Raw genomic sequence first — 13433 nt, 5'->3', positions numbered from 1 at the left:
TCCCCAGCACAAACACAGAAGCAGGTAAATATGTTTGTTCCCTGTGTATACGTTGGGATACTTGAACACAGGCAAGACAGACCCTCTCCAAGACCACAGACAAGTGATGTCGGAGCCAGAAGGGGAAATACAGATTTCCTACCTCCAGATCTCTTTGTCCTTGCTGAGGCTGGGTTTGACAGCGTGACATTAGGCGCTTCCAGCTAACATATTCTGTCGTAACATTTGCAAGTGTGACGATACTTTAGTGCATGCTAAGGTCAGATCAGCACTGGGATATTTCCTCACTTAGCTAAAATGCTCTCCTCCTCTCTGATCCCCCCAGTCCCTTAGTCTAGCTGTTGCTAGAGATTTGCAGCCCTTGGTTTTGGGCAGCAGCTGCTGCTGCTGGCAGAGCTCCTGTGTGTTTGCCCTCATCTGGCACTTTTCTCACTTTGCCCTTGCTACAGTTCTGGCTAAGCTGGTCAAGTTAATCCTATACTATGTCACCTACTTAGCATTTTGTCTCGTCTGCACTTGACTCGTGGAGCATGTTCATTAAAATTTGTCAGCTGAACCGCACCGATGTCACGTCATTGGCGCTTTCAGTCAGACAAAGCCAGAGTGTTCCCTCCACCTGTCTGTCCATATCCCACCGTCCCTTTATCCCGCATCTCTGCTCACACACAACAGACATGTGCAAGGTATGCAGAGAGTTACTAACTCGTATTTTAATTCTGGTTCAGCAGTAATGGGCTTTTTTTGCTTTTTTTTTTTTTTTTTTCCTTTTTGTTCTTTAAACTTACTAAGCCTTTGTTTATAGCATTGCAATTTCCACCCCCCTCCCCGGATTTTTTGGTAACACAAAAAGTGAGCAAGAATACGTGTACAAAAAAAATGCTGTGCTTTGTCTTGCAGCAGCAGCAGCAGCAGCAGCAACAGCAACAACAACAGCAGCAACAGCAACAGCAACCAGGTCCCAGACTACCCCCAAGGCAACCGACAGTAGCATCACCAGCTGAATCTGAGGATGAAAATCGTCAGAAACCCCGACCACGAACAAAGATTTCTGTTGAAGCCCTAGGGATCCTACAGAGTTTCATACAAGATGTAGGCCTGTATCCAGATGAAGAAGCAATCCAGACTCTCTCCGCTCAGCTTGACCTGCCCAAGTACACCATTATCAAGTTCTTTCAGAACCAGCGATATTATCTCAAGCACCATGGGAAGCTGAAGGACAATTCTGGTTTGGAGGTGGATGTTGCAGAGTACAAGGAGGAAGAGTTGCTCAAGGATTTAGAAGACAGCATCCAAGACAAAAATGCAAACACGCTTTTTTCAGTTAAACTAGAAGAAGAGTTATCGGTAGAAGGGAACACAGAGATTAATGCTGAATTGAAAGACTGATCTAAAAGTATTATTTTCTTTCAACAGTGCCGCTGGTATTTACTAATGAAATGAAAATTCCATCTTGCGTTCTGTCAAAAACCTTTATTATTCATTGTTTGGCCAATGAATCTTCCAAAACTTGCACAAAAGTTGAAAAAAAGGATAATGCAGACTGCACTAGATGTTTTACTCTGTTTTACAAACTGCTTCGCAGCAACAGATGAAGCGTTGAGGATTGTTTGATATTAATTTGTGTTCACTGGATACACTGTGAGTGTACCCAATAAGCATGATACCAGTGATTTTGATTCTGGAGCCTTCAGACAAGCATTACAACTTTTGTGATTTACTGTTTTTCGTTTTTGTTTTGTTCTTGGTTTTTAATTATTACTGTAGCACTCCACACTTGATCTTTGGAAACTCACATTTATTTAAAAAAATAAAATAAAAAGAGTTTGTTACTCTTGTTCTATTGTATGTTACAAAAGAACTATAGACTGTGGAATGCAGTTTAAAGATAACATATGCCAACAAATGCCTTGTATTATATGGCACTGCCGTAATTCAGATTTGTTTTCTTTTGGAAATAAAGGTCACTGTATTTTTTTTTTCCATTCTCATTGTTACATGGTTTTAAAGAAAATGAAAAAGAAAATGTGAAACACAATTTAGTCCTCATTATTTATTTGTAGATCCTGCAGCATCATGTTGTAATTAATTTTTTTGGAAGTTTCCGTTAAATGTAATATTGCTTCTCTTGTTACCATACTGATTTTTTTTTTCTATTTATAAATGTATTTTGATGGGCAGTAAAACAAAGTGTCTTAAAAGTTTTAAATAGAGAAAATGTGCTTTACACAGTTGCCTATAAAAAGTGCTCTATGTTATCCAAGCAATTCATACTATAAGCTTCACTCTTATTGTTGTATGCAATTTTTACTATCATGCAAATAAGCTTAGGTAAATAAAACTAATAGATCACCTTAGAAACTTATGCAATTAATGTGAAAATAATTGATGTTTGCAATGTGTCTTCCTTTGGTTTACAATCAATTTTAAAGCTACAGCTGTATAAATTTTCTGTATAAAGGTGTATTTCTTTTTTATGAGTTTATTGCTATGAAAACACCAGTTATTTTGTTACAGCTGGCTGTTTTTATAAGTGTATCACAATTTTCTTTATGCAGAAATGTTCTGACTAGGAGTGGTTATTGACTGTAACTACACAATTAAAATTGTTTGTATGGTATGATATGGCAGGGTTTGTCTGCGTATGTGTATATCTGGGAGGAAGAACTTGTTCTTAGTGCACATTGTACCTTCTTGCCACCACTTTGAAGATGACATTTCAATTGTTCTCCTTTAAAATCACAGGCAGAATTTTTTAATGACCTTCTTAAAATTTGAATTTAGATAACATACTTCAAAGAGAAGCACAGTTTGGTTATGAAAATCATAACCTGTCTTTTCTTGGTTTAAAAACTTGCCTGCCCAACAGAGATAGCAGGATATTATTGAGTCAAAAGGCTATCAGGCATAAACATACTTACAGTTCCTGGCAGTAATGCACTTATAATGGATACAGCTGATTTTATTTTACACTAGAATTATGCTAACACTATTCCTTGCACTAATGTGTAAACATTAAAAAAAAACATTAATAGTCACAAAGTAAATAGGAAAGATGGGCTTTGCACATAGAAGTCCCCTTCTAAGCAAGATTATTTTTAATGATCACTAATAAGGTCCTTGATAAAGCCATAACAATTCGTGAGCTCTGAATTTGTGCAAGGCTCATGTCTAGGCTAGAGAGAAGTCCACAGCTGAAAGGTGTGAAGTACACACCATTGTTCTCTTTTCCTAGGAGAGAAACAATTTACACCCTGTGCAATTAGGGCTTGAATAGAGCTCTTCTAAAATGACCAAAAGTTTGCAAAACTCTAGACAAGTTTCAAAAGCACAAATGGCTCTTAGGTTGCAGCAAATTTCTCCTTATAGCTCCATTAAGTTCTTTAAGAAGATACATACTAGGCAGCAAAGCATTGTTTTCACTCCACATCTTTAAAAGTGCCGGAGGTGCCACAGCACCCTTGGGGGTTCCTTGAGCAGGTCCCAGCTGTGGCACCTCTTGGCTGCTTCCAGGACTGTGTTGGGGCTGCACCATGATTTGGGTTTGGGAGCCAGTCCAATTAAAAGAAAAGAGCCTTAGTACCGCTCTGGGAGGGAAACAAGCCTTAGGAAGGACACGGATGTGTAATTTGGCATTGCATTCCAAGAGAAGGACAGTCAATCTATGCCCTCACTTAAGGCTCTGGTAGTAGCTATAAAGCTATTGATAGCCCAAAGCTATGCTGCTCGCAAAATGGCAAAACATAAGCCTAGTCCAGGGAAGTCCCTGTGGTCACCATTGGATTTCTTCCCTTATTTCAAATGGGTTCATTGCTTTGTACAGCCACACAGCTGCTGGGAGCTGGGACAGATCCCTGTTCACAGCCATGGGACAGGATGAAATGTAGCCCAGGCAATGCAAGCTGGCTTGATGTGCAGGACAATACCACTGGCACCCTTGGGCTGGCTGAAGTGCAAAGCGACCATTACAATAGGGCTGCTTATGAAAAAAAAAAAAAATTAAAAATGCACTTTTAACCTAATATGCGTGCATGTGCAGTGTAGAAGGGAAAGCGAAGGAAAGACTTCCCTGGATTATACCTCTCTTCACGCTGAAAGCTAATACATGCAGCACACCTAATACCAGAAACAGGGCAACAAGTCCAACACCCTATAAAAGGATAAGAAGAAATGTTTATAAAATTGTCTTTGCTATTTTGAAAGCAATTTCCTTTTCTTTTATCCTTTTAAGTTTTATGGGTGCTGAAGTAGAGGCCATGTGAGCTCGCAGATGGTTATTATAGCTGTTTCTTTTCCATTATCTCCGTTTTTCTTTCGCCCAGCATAGCTGAGGTTATCTTCCAAGTAGCTCAACCTCTATAGTCGCATATTACCTGCACACAGTTTTGAATCAGTGCATTTTTGTGTCCCAGAGGGTGGGCTGCGAGTACAGTCTTTTAACTTGGCCTAAGTGACCTAAAGCATTTTTGTTAAATCCTTAGCAGCGTTTTCAAAGGTGATACGGGTATTAAGGAGCCCAGCTTTATGTGGATGTGAGAAATTTATCCTGTTAGGAGTTAAGGTACTACAAGCATATGCCACCTTGACTCATGGACTGGTTAGACTACCTAGAAAATTACTTTATGTCCTTTCCTGTTCCTTTTTCTCACCACCTGTCACCACCTGGCATAATCCTACAAAAAAAAAACCCTTTCTATTTCTGCAAAGATTAAGAAATCAGACTGGACTTCTGTAATGAAGAACACAAATTGAGACATCAAAACACTATTACAGAACACTATTAGTTGGGAAGTTGTTAGTAAAACTCACTGAGTAAGACTTTACTGAGAGTGTATGAAATGAGTATTTCATATATACTTAGGGAAATAGGAATAAAATTTAAGCTGCAAAGAAAGCCAAATGCCTAAAAAGGAGGGAACTGAATACTGGGTGGGGATAACAGGACTTAGTTTTTGCTATAAAACTGAAGTTAAGTATTTACTATGTTTTATGGTGTTTACCATAAAAAGTGGAGTATTTTTACTCCCAGCTGATTCCCGTTGATCTATATTTAACTGACAAGATTTATGTGTATATGCTAGAGTCCCCAGTGTGTGCTTTTCAAGCGTGAAAGAAAACCAAACAGGCCCCAGATTCCAAGAATTCCATGACTTAGGGACAGTCTCAAGCCCCAGCCATACATATAAGGTTGCTTATCATTAAAAGACTCCCTACCCTACAATGCAGGATTTTAGATTTGTGTTTTGTATAGCTCCTTTAAATTGGTCAGATGAAGCAGAAAAAAATGTCCAGGTTTTAAAGTAAATTATTCTGCTTAATTTTTTCTTTAGGTTGGGAAGGTGCAGCAAATGGAGAAAGAAGGGAAGGTTCCACCAAACCAGTGACTTTGATTCAGTGATTTACCAAGTCAGTACTTCAGTTGTGTGCTGGGAAAGCACCATCATCGCTAAGTTCATTTGCCAAAGCAAATACCCCATATGTTAAGAGCAGTATAAATTAGATACTGCAGAAAATCTACTTGAGCATCAAGTATTAGCAATTCTGCTTAACTTATTGAACTTGTGCTTTGATGTCAGGTACATTGCAGAGACCAAAGGTATTTTGATTTTACATAATGATTTATATTGTGGTTTGAGTAACAGTCCCATAGCAAAGTAGGGATATAAATATACTCCCCGGCCTTTTTTTGCCCACAGATGTAATTTTAGTTTGGTCTCCTCACAGTGCCTTGCGTCCACACAGTCTCTTACTACAACAAATGAGCTAATATTTCAAACTGCAATAAGTGATCCTCCTTGGAGCAGGAGTAGCACTACTTGGCAGCGAGTTTGTTTGCTCTCAGGTTCATACGGGAGCCTTCCCACCCACTCTGCTGCTGGCAGCCCTCCCACTACACCACGCTGCATTGTTTTGCGTTGGCCTGGCCTGGACGCCCTTCCTGCTCTGGGTCATCTTGCCCAGATGTCACCTCTCCTGGTTACTTGCCAGCACTCAGGTATGTGTGCCACAGTTTACTGTTAGGCAGTAAGGGGTGTATGTACCTGATGTCACCTACCCTTTATCGTTACCAATCACACTGTGAACCCTGCAGAGCTGCTAGAAGAGGCCACTTGCATTGGAAAGAGAGTGACAACTGGAGCAAACCCACCAGCAGGCAAGTAGTTTCTGAGCTGATGGAGTAGAGGGGGCAAGGGGACATGTATCCCAGAGGGGAGTAGGAAAAGGAAAGAGGAAGGTGCCAGAGAAAGATGGGAGCATCAGTAAAGACAGAATAGGTACCCTTGTATGGAGGAATGGGCTATTTTTGCAAGCTGTGCTACAGCGATACCTGGAAATACTTCGAGGTACTGCCAAGACTCCATGGAAAATGTTCCTGACCTGAAATGTACAATGGTCTCCAATCATGGGATTTGCCTTGGCAGGCAATATCTAGGGCAAAACAAAAGCCTCCTCAGCTGTCCATGGCCAAAGCTGTCCCCTAACAGTTTGTCCTCTGGTACTATCCCTGTGTGTAGGACATGCAGGATTCTTTTGGTCAGCTGCAGACTGACAGCTACCATGGCAGATGCTGTTAGGATTCACTTTCCAGATTACTTGCTTACCTACACAATGTGCTAAAGAAAGTCCAGGCTATAAACCCTCTCATTTTCCTCCAGGCTCACATCCAACCACAACCAGTATGTTTGCAGCCTCAAACCTACTTTTCTGAGCTGCCTGCTACAGCACTGCTCCTCCTCAGACCAGATGTTCCACAGGAGTTAAAAAAAAGTCAGATGCGTTGTATGGTCCAAATGTTTATCACAGTGCAAGAGAATAGAAAAAACATGACCTCTGTGGGTGCACAGAATTATATAAGCACACACAGTTCTGAAGTTCTGGAGCAAGTAAACTGCCCCAAGAGGCTTCAGAGAGAGATTTTGTACTGCTATAGTCATCTTAAAGCATCAGTTGCCATGATTTGAAATTGTTGGGGCCAGAAAAATTCATGCAGAGTCCTATTAACTTTACAGGGGACTTTCTCCCGGAATGGAATTTAAAGCAGAGAGCACTCTGGTTTGTTATTTGCATTACACAATAGAACAGTCGTTGCAGGACCAGCCTTACAGATGTTGTTGCCCTTCCACATTCACATTAAAGCAGGACACCATCCTGATAACTAGCCTTCAGCTGTGTATCCCTTCTTACCCCATCTTGAGGGGACTCCCCTGCATGTAGCATCCCCCAAAGTGGCTTAATTCTTCTTTACTCTTCCATCATCAACCTAAACACAGCCTTTCATCTGCAGTCAATGTTTTCACCTGGGGAAAGCAATTTAGAAAGCAACTTACCTTAGAGCAAACCACTGCAGGGAAAGGTAAACGAGGATGTCCTTTCACAAGTGCAGGAAAAATGATTCTTTATCATTATCAGTGTGACAGCTTGGACTGTGAAATAAGTACAGGTGTTGTTGTTGGCTTGCCTTAGTAGGCAAAATGCTGTATCCCCAGCCTAATAAGGATTTAATATCAGCTGAGAGACTGAAGGAGACAGAAAAGGAGGAAAGGTGAGAAGAAATATCTAGATAAAAACTTATTGGGGGCAGTCATGCCTAGAGATGACTAGAGAATTGCAAGACTATTGAAGGAGATCTGAGTTAGCCACCAGGAAAAACTAAGCGAGGAGCACTTTGTGGTTCACATACTGAATGTCCTGCAGAAAAGCAGAAAGAGTGAACACAGTAATGGAGTTGTTTCAGAGGAAAGATTAAATAGAGAAGGCTTCAAAAAGGTAGTGGCAGCTTGCTTCTTTAGCAAATACCTGCAAAACCTTTAGCAAATACCTGCAAAATCTTAAGTGGTGCATGGAAGGTGAATACAGAAAGAAAATTCAAAATTTCTTGTAACACAACTAGAGACAATATTTGAAATTATCAACTAGCAGGATTAAAAAAACAGCAAAAGGGAGAAGTTTTTTGCACATTTAACTGCTGAACTCACTGCTATACACACCCCTTCATACCAAAAGTACAAATGGCTTAAGAAAAAGTGCAAAGACTTTGTGAAAGCAAAGGGTTAATCTGACCTTCTTTTAAAGAGGCCAAGGACTGCTTTCCACTCTGTAGTGCCGGACAATATGTGAAGATTGCACTGTACTGGTTTTTTCTGTGACCCAGTGATGGTATCCATGTGGACATTGTCCAGCATCCAGACAGGGACATGGTTGCTTTCAGTTCTCCATAGTTATAAGTGAGATGAATTTGAGTGGGCTGAAATTTGCACTGTGCTCTTGGTCAGGTCTGCTAAATGCAGTTTATGTACTTCATTCCCTATCTTGTTCATAACCAGATTTGAAAACAACAGATCTGAATAATTCCATTGAGGAGTAGGTCACCTTATATTTACTAAACATTCCCTCCCACACATGCCAGCATAAAAATTTATACCCAAATCATTTTGGTCATTGCCATGGTACCAGTGCAGTCACTATTCACAGTTATGCTCTAACTGCAGCAAGAGTAAAGTAAGGCTCCTTTGACTCTCTTCTTCTACAAAACTGGGCCATTTTTTATCATGTGGTACCACCTTTCTTTCAACCTCCCTTGTGCACATCCCACTTTCATTCAGGTTTAGCTGACCTGTTCCTTTCTCTTCTTCAAAAGCCCACTGGAAAGGTTCACACTAGAGAAAGATAAGTGAGGTCTTCCAGGATGATAAGAAAAAAGAGAGAAGAAAAAATATTTGCATCATCCCTCATGGAACATCACTCCCAAGCTTTTTAGAGTGCATTATGGGATGGCTGGGAGAAGAATCACAGGAATGTACTGGTTTGATCCCAGGTCTCCTCCAGTTGTCACTGGGCTTTCTGCAACACACCCTCTGGAGCCACAAACAGAGGGAGGGTCACTGCAGCCGGGGGTACCTCCCCAGGGCACCGCATAGCACATGAGCTCGACACTGCTTGCAAGCGCGCTGTTGGACAAAAAAAGCACCGTGGGAAAGCAGATCAAAGCAATGTGATTGCATTTCACGTTTGATACAGCTCATTCCTGAAGCCAGGGTGCATAGCCTAATCCAATGTATCATTCCTGTGCAGGCAGACCCTCGGGCTGGCATCGTGTCCCATGGAGCACTGCTCCAGCGTGCAGCATCTGCCACTGTCTGCCCTAGGGCTTGGCTTCAGATTGCCCTCCTCCTTCCCACCTCCTTTTGGGAGATGCTTTGCACAAACTTTGAAGGCCAAAGCTCAGGCTGTTTCTGGCCCTTTAGGGCATTTATTCCCCTGCCCCTTTCGGCACTACTTGATCTTTGATCCACACTCATGACCTTTAAAGATTCAAAGGGGCAGATTTCCAGTGATTTAGCTTCAATTTTGCTTGTTCTTATTTTTGCAATTAGAAGTCTATCTGCTTACCCATTGTCTCCCCTGTTTAATCAATATGTCAGCTGTTGATCACAACCGCTGCCAGACAGCGAGTAGATGGGACAATTATTCTCACAAGGACATTTAAGTCCAGACTTTTAACCCACCGGGTCCAGCATGGAGCAGCTGCAAGAGTTCTGAGTAGCAGCTGCCCCTTTTCTACTGCAGCTGCTGAGCCACTCTCCTGATGGTCTCTGGCCACTTTGCTAGGGCAAAGGGAAAAACTACTTTCTTTTCTAGACATCATGGTATAAAAGCTTAATTCACTGTTGCTGCAAGAAAGGAGGTGAAATGCCACAGCCATCTCCCACCCAGTGTGGTCGTGATATAGAGTAGCCTGGGGCAGCTCTACCTTGCACCTAGCCAGCAAATGAGTAAGAGACAGAAGGCACTACAGGAAAGCTCTTTCTGCCTCTCAGTTTTCACACCTCAGCTTATTGTTAAAGAGGCATTGGGGCAGATATTTCTACAACCTAAAGACACCTGGAGCAGTCTCAGACTCAGGATCCTGCAGCTCCTGGCTTCCAACTTATGTGCTGAGCAAGGGTCTATGACTGAACTTCACTGGCTGCCTTGGGGCATGGCCTCACCAAACCCATTGGAATAACGTCAAGAATCAAAACAAAGGAGCAAACATGCCACATGTCATAAATAGTTATTCTACTGAGGAGAATCAAGCAATTTGATACTGACCTTCACCCTTTCCAATATGTACTCATGGCCACTGGACTGTACCTCTTCACCTCACTTCCCAAGGATAAGATTGTGTTTGGGAAAAAAAACAGTGTGTGGCCAACACATTAGCTCAGCCACTTGAGCCCTTGGTTCTTCTGTGACCCCACAGAGGTCATGGGCCACCAAACAAAACTTGAAACAGTCTTTGTGTTGCTCTGACTTAAGGTAGAAATTGGCCTTATATTCACTCAGCACTGAGACTGGGGCTAAAATATTTGATTTAAGGCCATACTACCCCACACCTCTTTGGTTTAGCTGCAAGCACAGCTCATCAGTATAAAACCATCTGTACCACCATAGTTTAGGGCTATGAAGTTATAGCTGAAAATGTTACCACTCCTAGTATGTTGTATGCAACACACGATGAGCAGCTGTAACTGCAGTTTTCTGCTTGGCCATGTGGTCTTTTATCCACTTCTTCAGCACTGGAGTCTGGCAGGTAAGCTGGAGGGCATTCCCGAAATCAAAGAAATTCCCTCCTTCTGCTGATTTCTCCTTCCTGGGCTCTACCAGAGCCCAGCTTGTGTGATTCATGAAGGGAAAGCAAGGCACAAAATGGATTCATATCCATATCCCAGTCCTTTCACAATACCCAGATATGAGCTATAGGGCAGCCTGTAGGGACAGGAAATTGTTTCAGGGGATTTGTGCTGACTTCTCTCAAACATTCACATGCAGCTGTGTAATCAGCAGTTATATCAAGGCACTTTGCTGCCCCACGGAGGGATCCCTTCCAGCCGGCAGATGAGAGGGTCCTTCAGCACAGCGTAATGATCCAGTCCACTGGGGCTGTGTAACCATGTGTTAATGGCCCACCACTGAAAGTGCACTAGGAGAACAGCATCAGCAACAAGTGAGGAGCAGCACAGGGGAGAAAACACATGAACAGGGAGGATTGCCTTGATACTGAAAAAATGGAAGAAACAATAAAGAAAGGAGGGAAAAAAGGGAATAAAAAACAAATAGATGACTGAAATATACACTAATGGCAGTAAAATGTCCCACCCCTCATCTATACTCATTTTATTCCAATATTTCCTCCCATATCTCACAAAGATTTGCCAGTTTTTCACTCAGCTAGTAGAAACCAAATAGAAGCTATTTCCTCCCCAGTGAAGGGAGTGTTTTAAACTTTGATGGACTTGGATTCTTCTAAATTCTTTTTTATTATTATTCTTTCTTTAGGGCTTGTAGACATGATGTTTATCTCATCCACACATGGGAGGAGGGGGAGGAATGGGTAGGCTTGACTTGTGCTAGCTGTTGGCAACAGTTGTTTAATTTTTTGCAACATGCACCCAAGTATCATGAGACTGAGTTAAATATAAATAAATATGCTCTTTGGAAACCCCATACATCTTTATGGTCTACGATACCTTCAAATCATGGAAAAACACATGTTTGTTTGTTTGTTTTTTTAAAAAAGATTTTGGTGGCAATGCTACCTCCCATTGCTGTAAACAAGGTCAGGAGGCCAAAATTAGTCTGTCCTATTTTGCACAAAATAGTCAACAACTTAAGATGTTTTTGCAATAATCAGAAAATTATTGACCGGTGTCAACACCCCCTTTCTGATAAACTGTTGAAATGTTAATATTCTTGGCAAAATTGTTTTTGCTCTAATTACTGTATCCATCTGCTCTATAAGATTGATTATACTGTGAGAATGTGTGTTCTCTTGTCTCCTGCAATGATGGGCCTCTCCTTGGCGCAGAAATAGTCCTGCCTCATCTTTACACAGAGACGAATGTGCAACAGAAATCAAACCAACACTCAGCCCCAATGGAGCTGAATAAAAATTCCTTGAAGGAGTTAATAAAATAGGTATTAACTGGCTCTTGGGTGGACTGTCCCTTGGAAAACTATTGCCCTGACCAAGATGAAAATACCTGGCCTTTGTCCAGCACAGGGTATCAGTGACCAGGAAGGCCACCAAAAGCCTGGAAGCCCACAAATGCTGGCATATCAGCAGTGTTACTGATTCAGCTCAGGAGAAGTTTGGCTAGTTGGCGATGCCAGGCTCCCCCTGCACCAGCTCCTTGGCAATGAGCAGCTGAGTTGTCCGAGAAGCAGAGTTTCCTGTCCTACCTTCCATCAGCACCTGCAAAGGCTAATGTTACCTGGATTGAATCGGTTATTTTTGGAGCCAACATCTAATATATGTGCTATCTGTGGCATGTGCCAATAAAGACTCGGTATAAAGTGATGTCTGATATTAATCATTATTAAAGCTGATCAAAACAAACACAACAAAACCCCCATACATTTTCTTATGAAAAAAAAAAATCAGTGGAAAAATAATTGTTTTATTAGAAAAATATTGTTTTCCCATGGCAAGTCTGGAAGAAATTCAAAATTGCATTTCATTTTGAACTGGTATTTCAAAATACATGCACAAAAAGTCAAACAAACTAAAAAAAAAAAAAAATCATTTTCTTTGAGCATTCTTGCACAGGAGCTGAACTTTTTCATTGGAAAATGATGCTTTTCTCACACACACAAAATCAAATTCAGCAAAAGCATTTATTTCAGAAATACAATTTTCAGTAGGAAAAAAAAAAAAAAAAAAGCAGCTATTCTTTTCCAGATACTGAACTGTGTAGTCATGTCTAAAGCATTCAAAAGCCACCAAGACTCAGGCTGAGATTGCTTTCAGGTTTTTCATTTTAAAAAGATCTAGGGTCTTTGTAAAAATCTTCCAAGTTCTTGGCTGCATAGGGTGTACTCAGTGCATATGCTTATCCTTGAAAAAAAGAAGCTTAAAGGCTAGGAACATCCAGAAAGGAAGAAAGATTTCTAGATATTGAAGAGACCACTTTTTCACAGTTTAAAATTCATAACAGATGAGTACATACAATTTTTTTCTGAACTGTAATGCAGCCTAAAGAGCATCGGCTGGATATTCGCACCTTCATGTCAACCCTTCATTGGTGCCAGGAGGGAGTATTAAGTTGTACTTAGCTAACAAAGGCTGCTTCCAGTGCCTCAGCTAATGTACCATGCAGGAACACTTTCAGAATAGTTTAAGAAAGAAGGGGGACAAGATTAACAAAAATATTGTTACTAGATTTACAAGAGATAGTGTGGGAGAATGAGGTTTTTAAGATAAATTCCTCCTCAAAAAAAGATTTTTGTATGCCTGCTTGCTTAGCGTGCTACTACACTACTTAGAGATTACATTTTTTTTACACCTGAGAAAAGTTTCAGTGGGGAGAGAGTGACTGCAGTCTGACCTCAACATAACACCTCTTGTCTTCTTCTGGATTTACCATCTTCTCCCATTTCTCACAGCAGTTCCCAAC

General features: G+C 41.2%; 1 protein-coding gene across 5 annotated transcripts in view; it reads left to right on the top strand.

Moving 5' to 3' along the window:
- SATB1 (SATB homeobox 1) overlaps positions 1–2620 on the top strand; it is a 93363-nt gene extending 90743 nt beyond the window's left edge. For 4 of the 5 annotated variants that reach the window (XM_074838590.1, XM_074838581.1, XM_074838599.1 and 1 more), the window contains exon 11: positions 898–2620. In XM_074838590.1, the coding sequence (XP_074694691.1) occupies positions 898–1386 (489 nt within the window). In that variant the 3' untranslated portion in view covers positions 1387–2620. The remainder of the gene's footprint in view (positions 1–897) is intronic. The other variant, XM_074838609.1, reaches the window with a different exon arrangement.
- The last annotated feature ends 10813 nt before the right edge of the window (positions 2621–13433 follow it).

The sequence above is a fragment of the Strix aluco genome, chromosome 1 (assembly GCF_031877795.1).
Source record: "Strix aluco isolate bStrAlu1 chromosome 1, bStrAlu1.hap1, whole genome shotgun sequence".
Lineage (NCBI taxonomy): Eukaryota > Metazoa > Chordata > Aves > Strigiformes > Strigidae > Strix > Strix aluco.
Note: the sequence above shows the minus strand (reverse complement) of the source record. Positions and strands in the feature narration are given on the sequence as shown.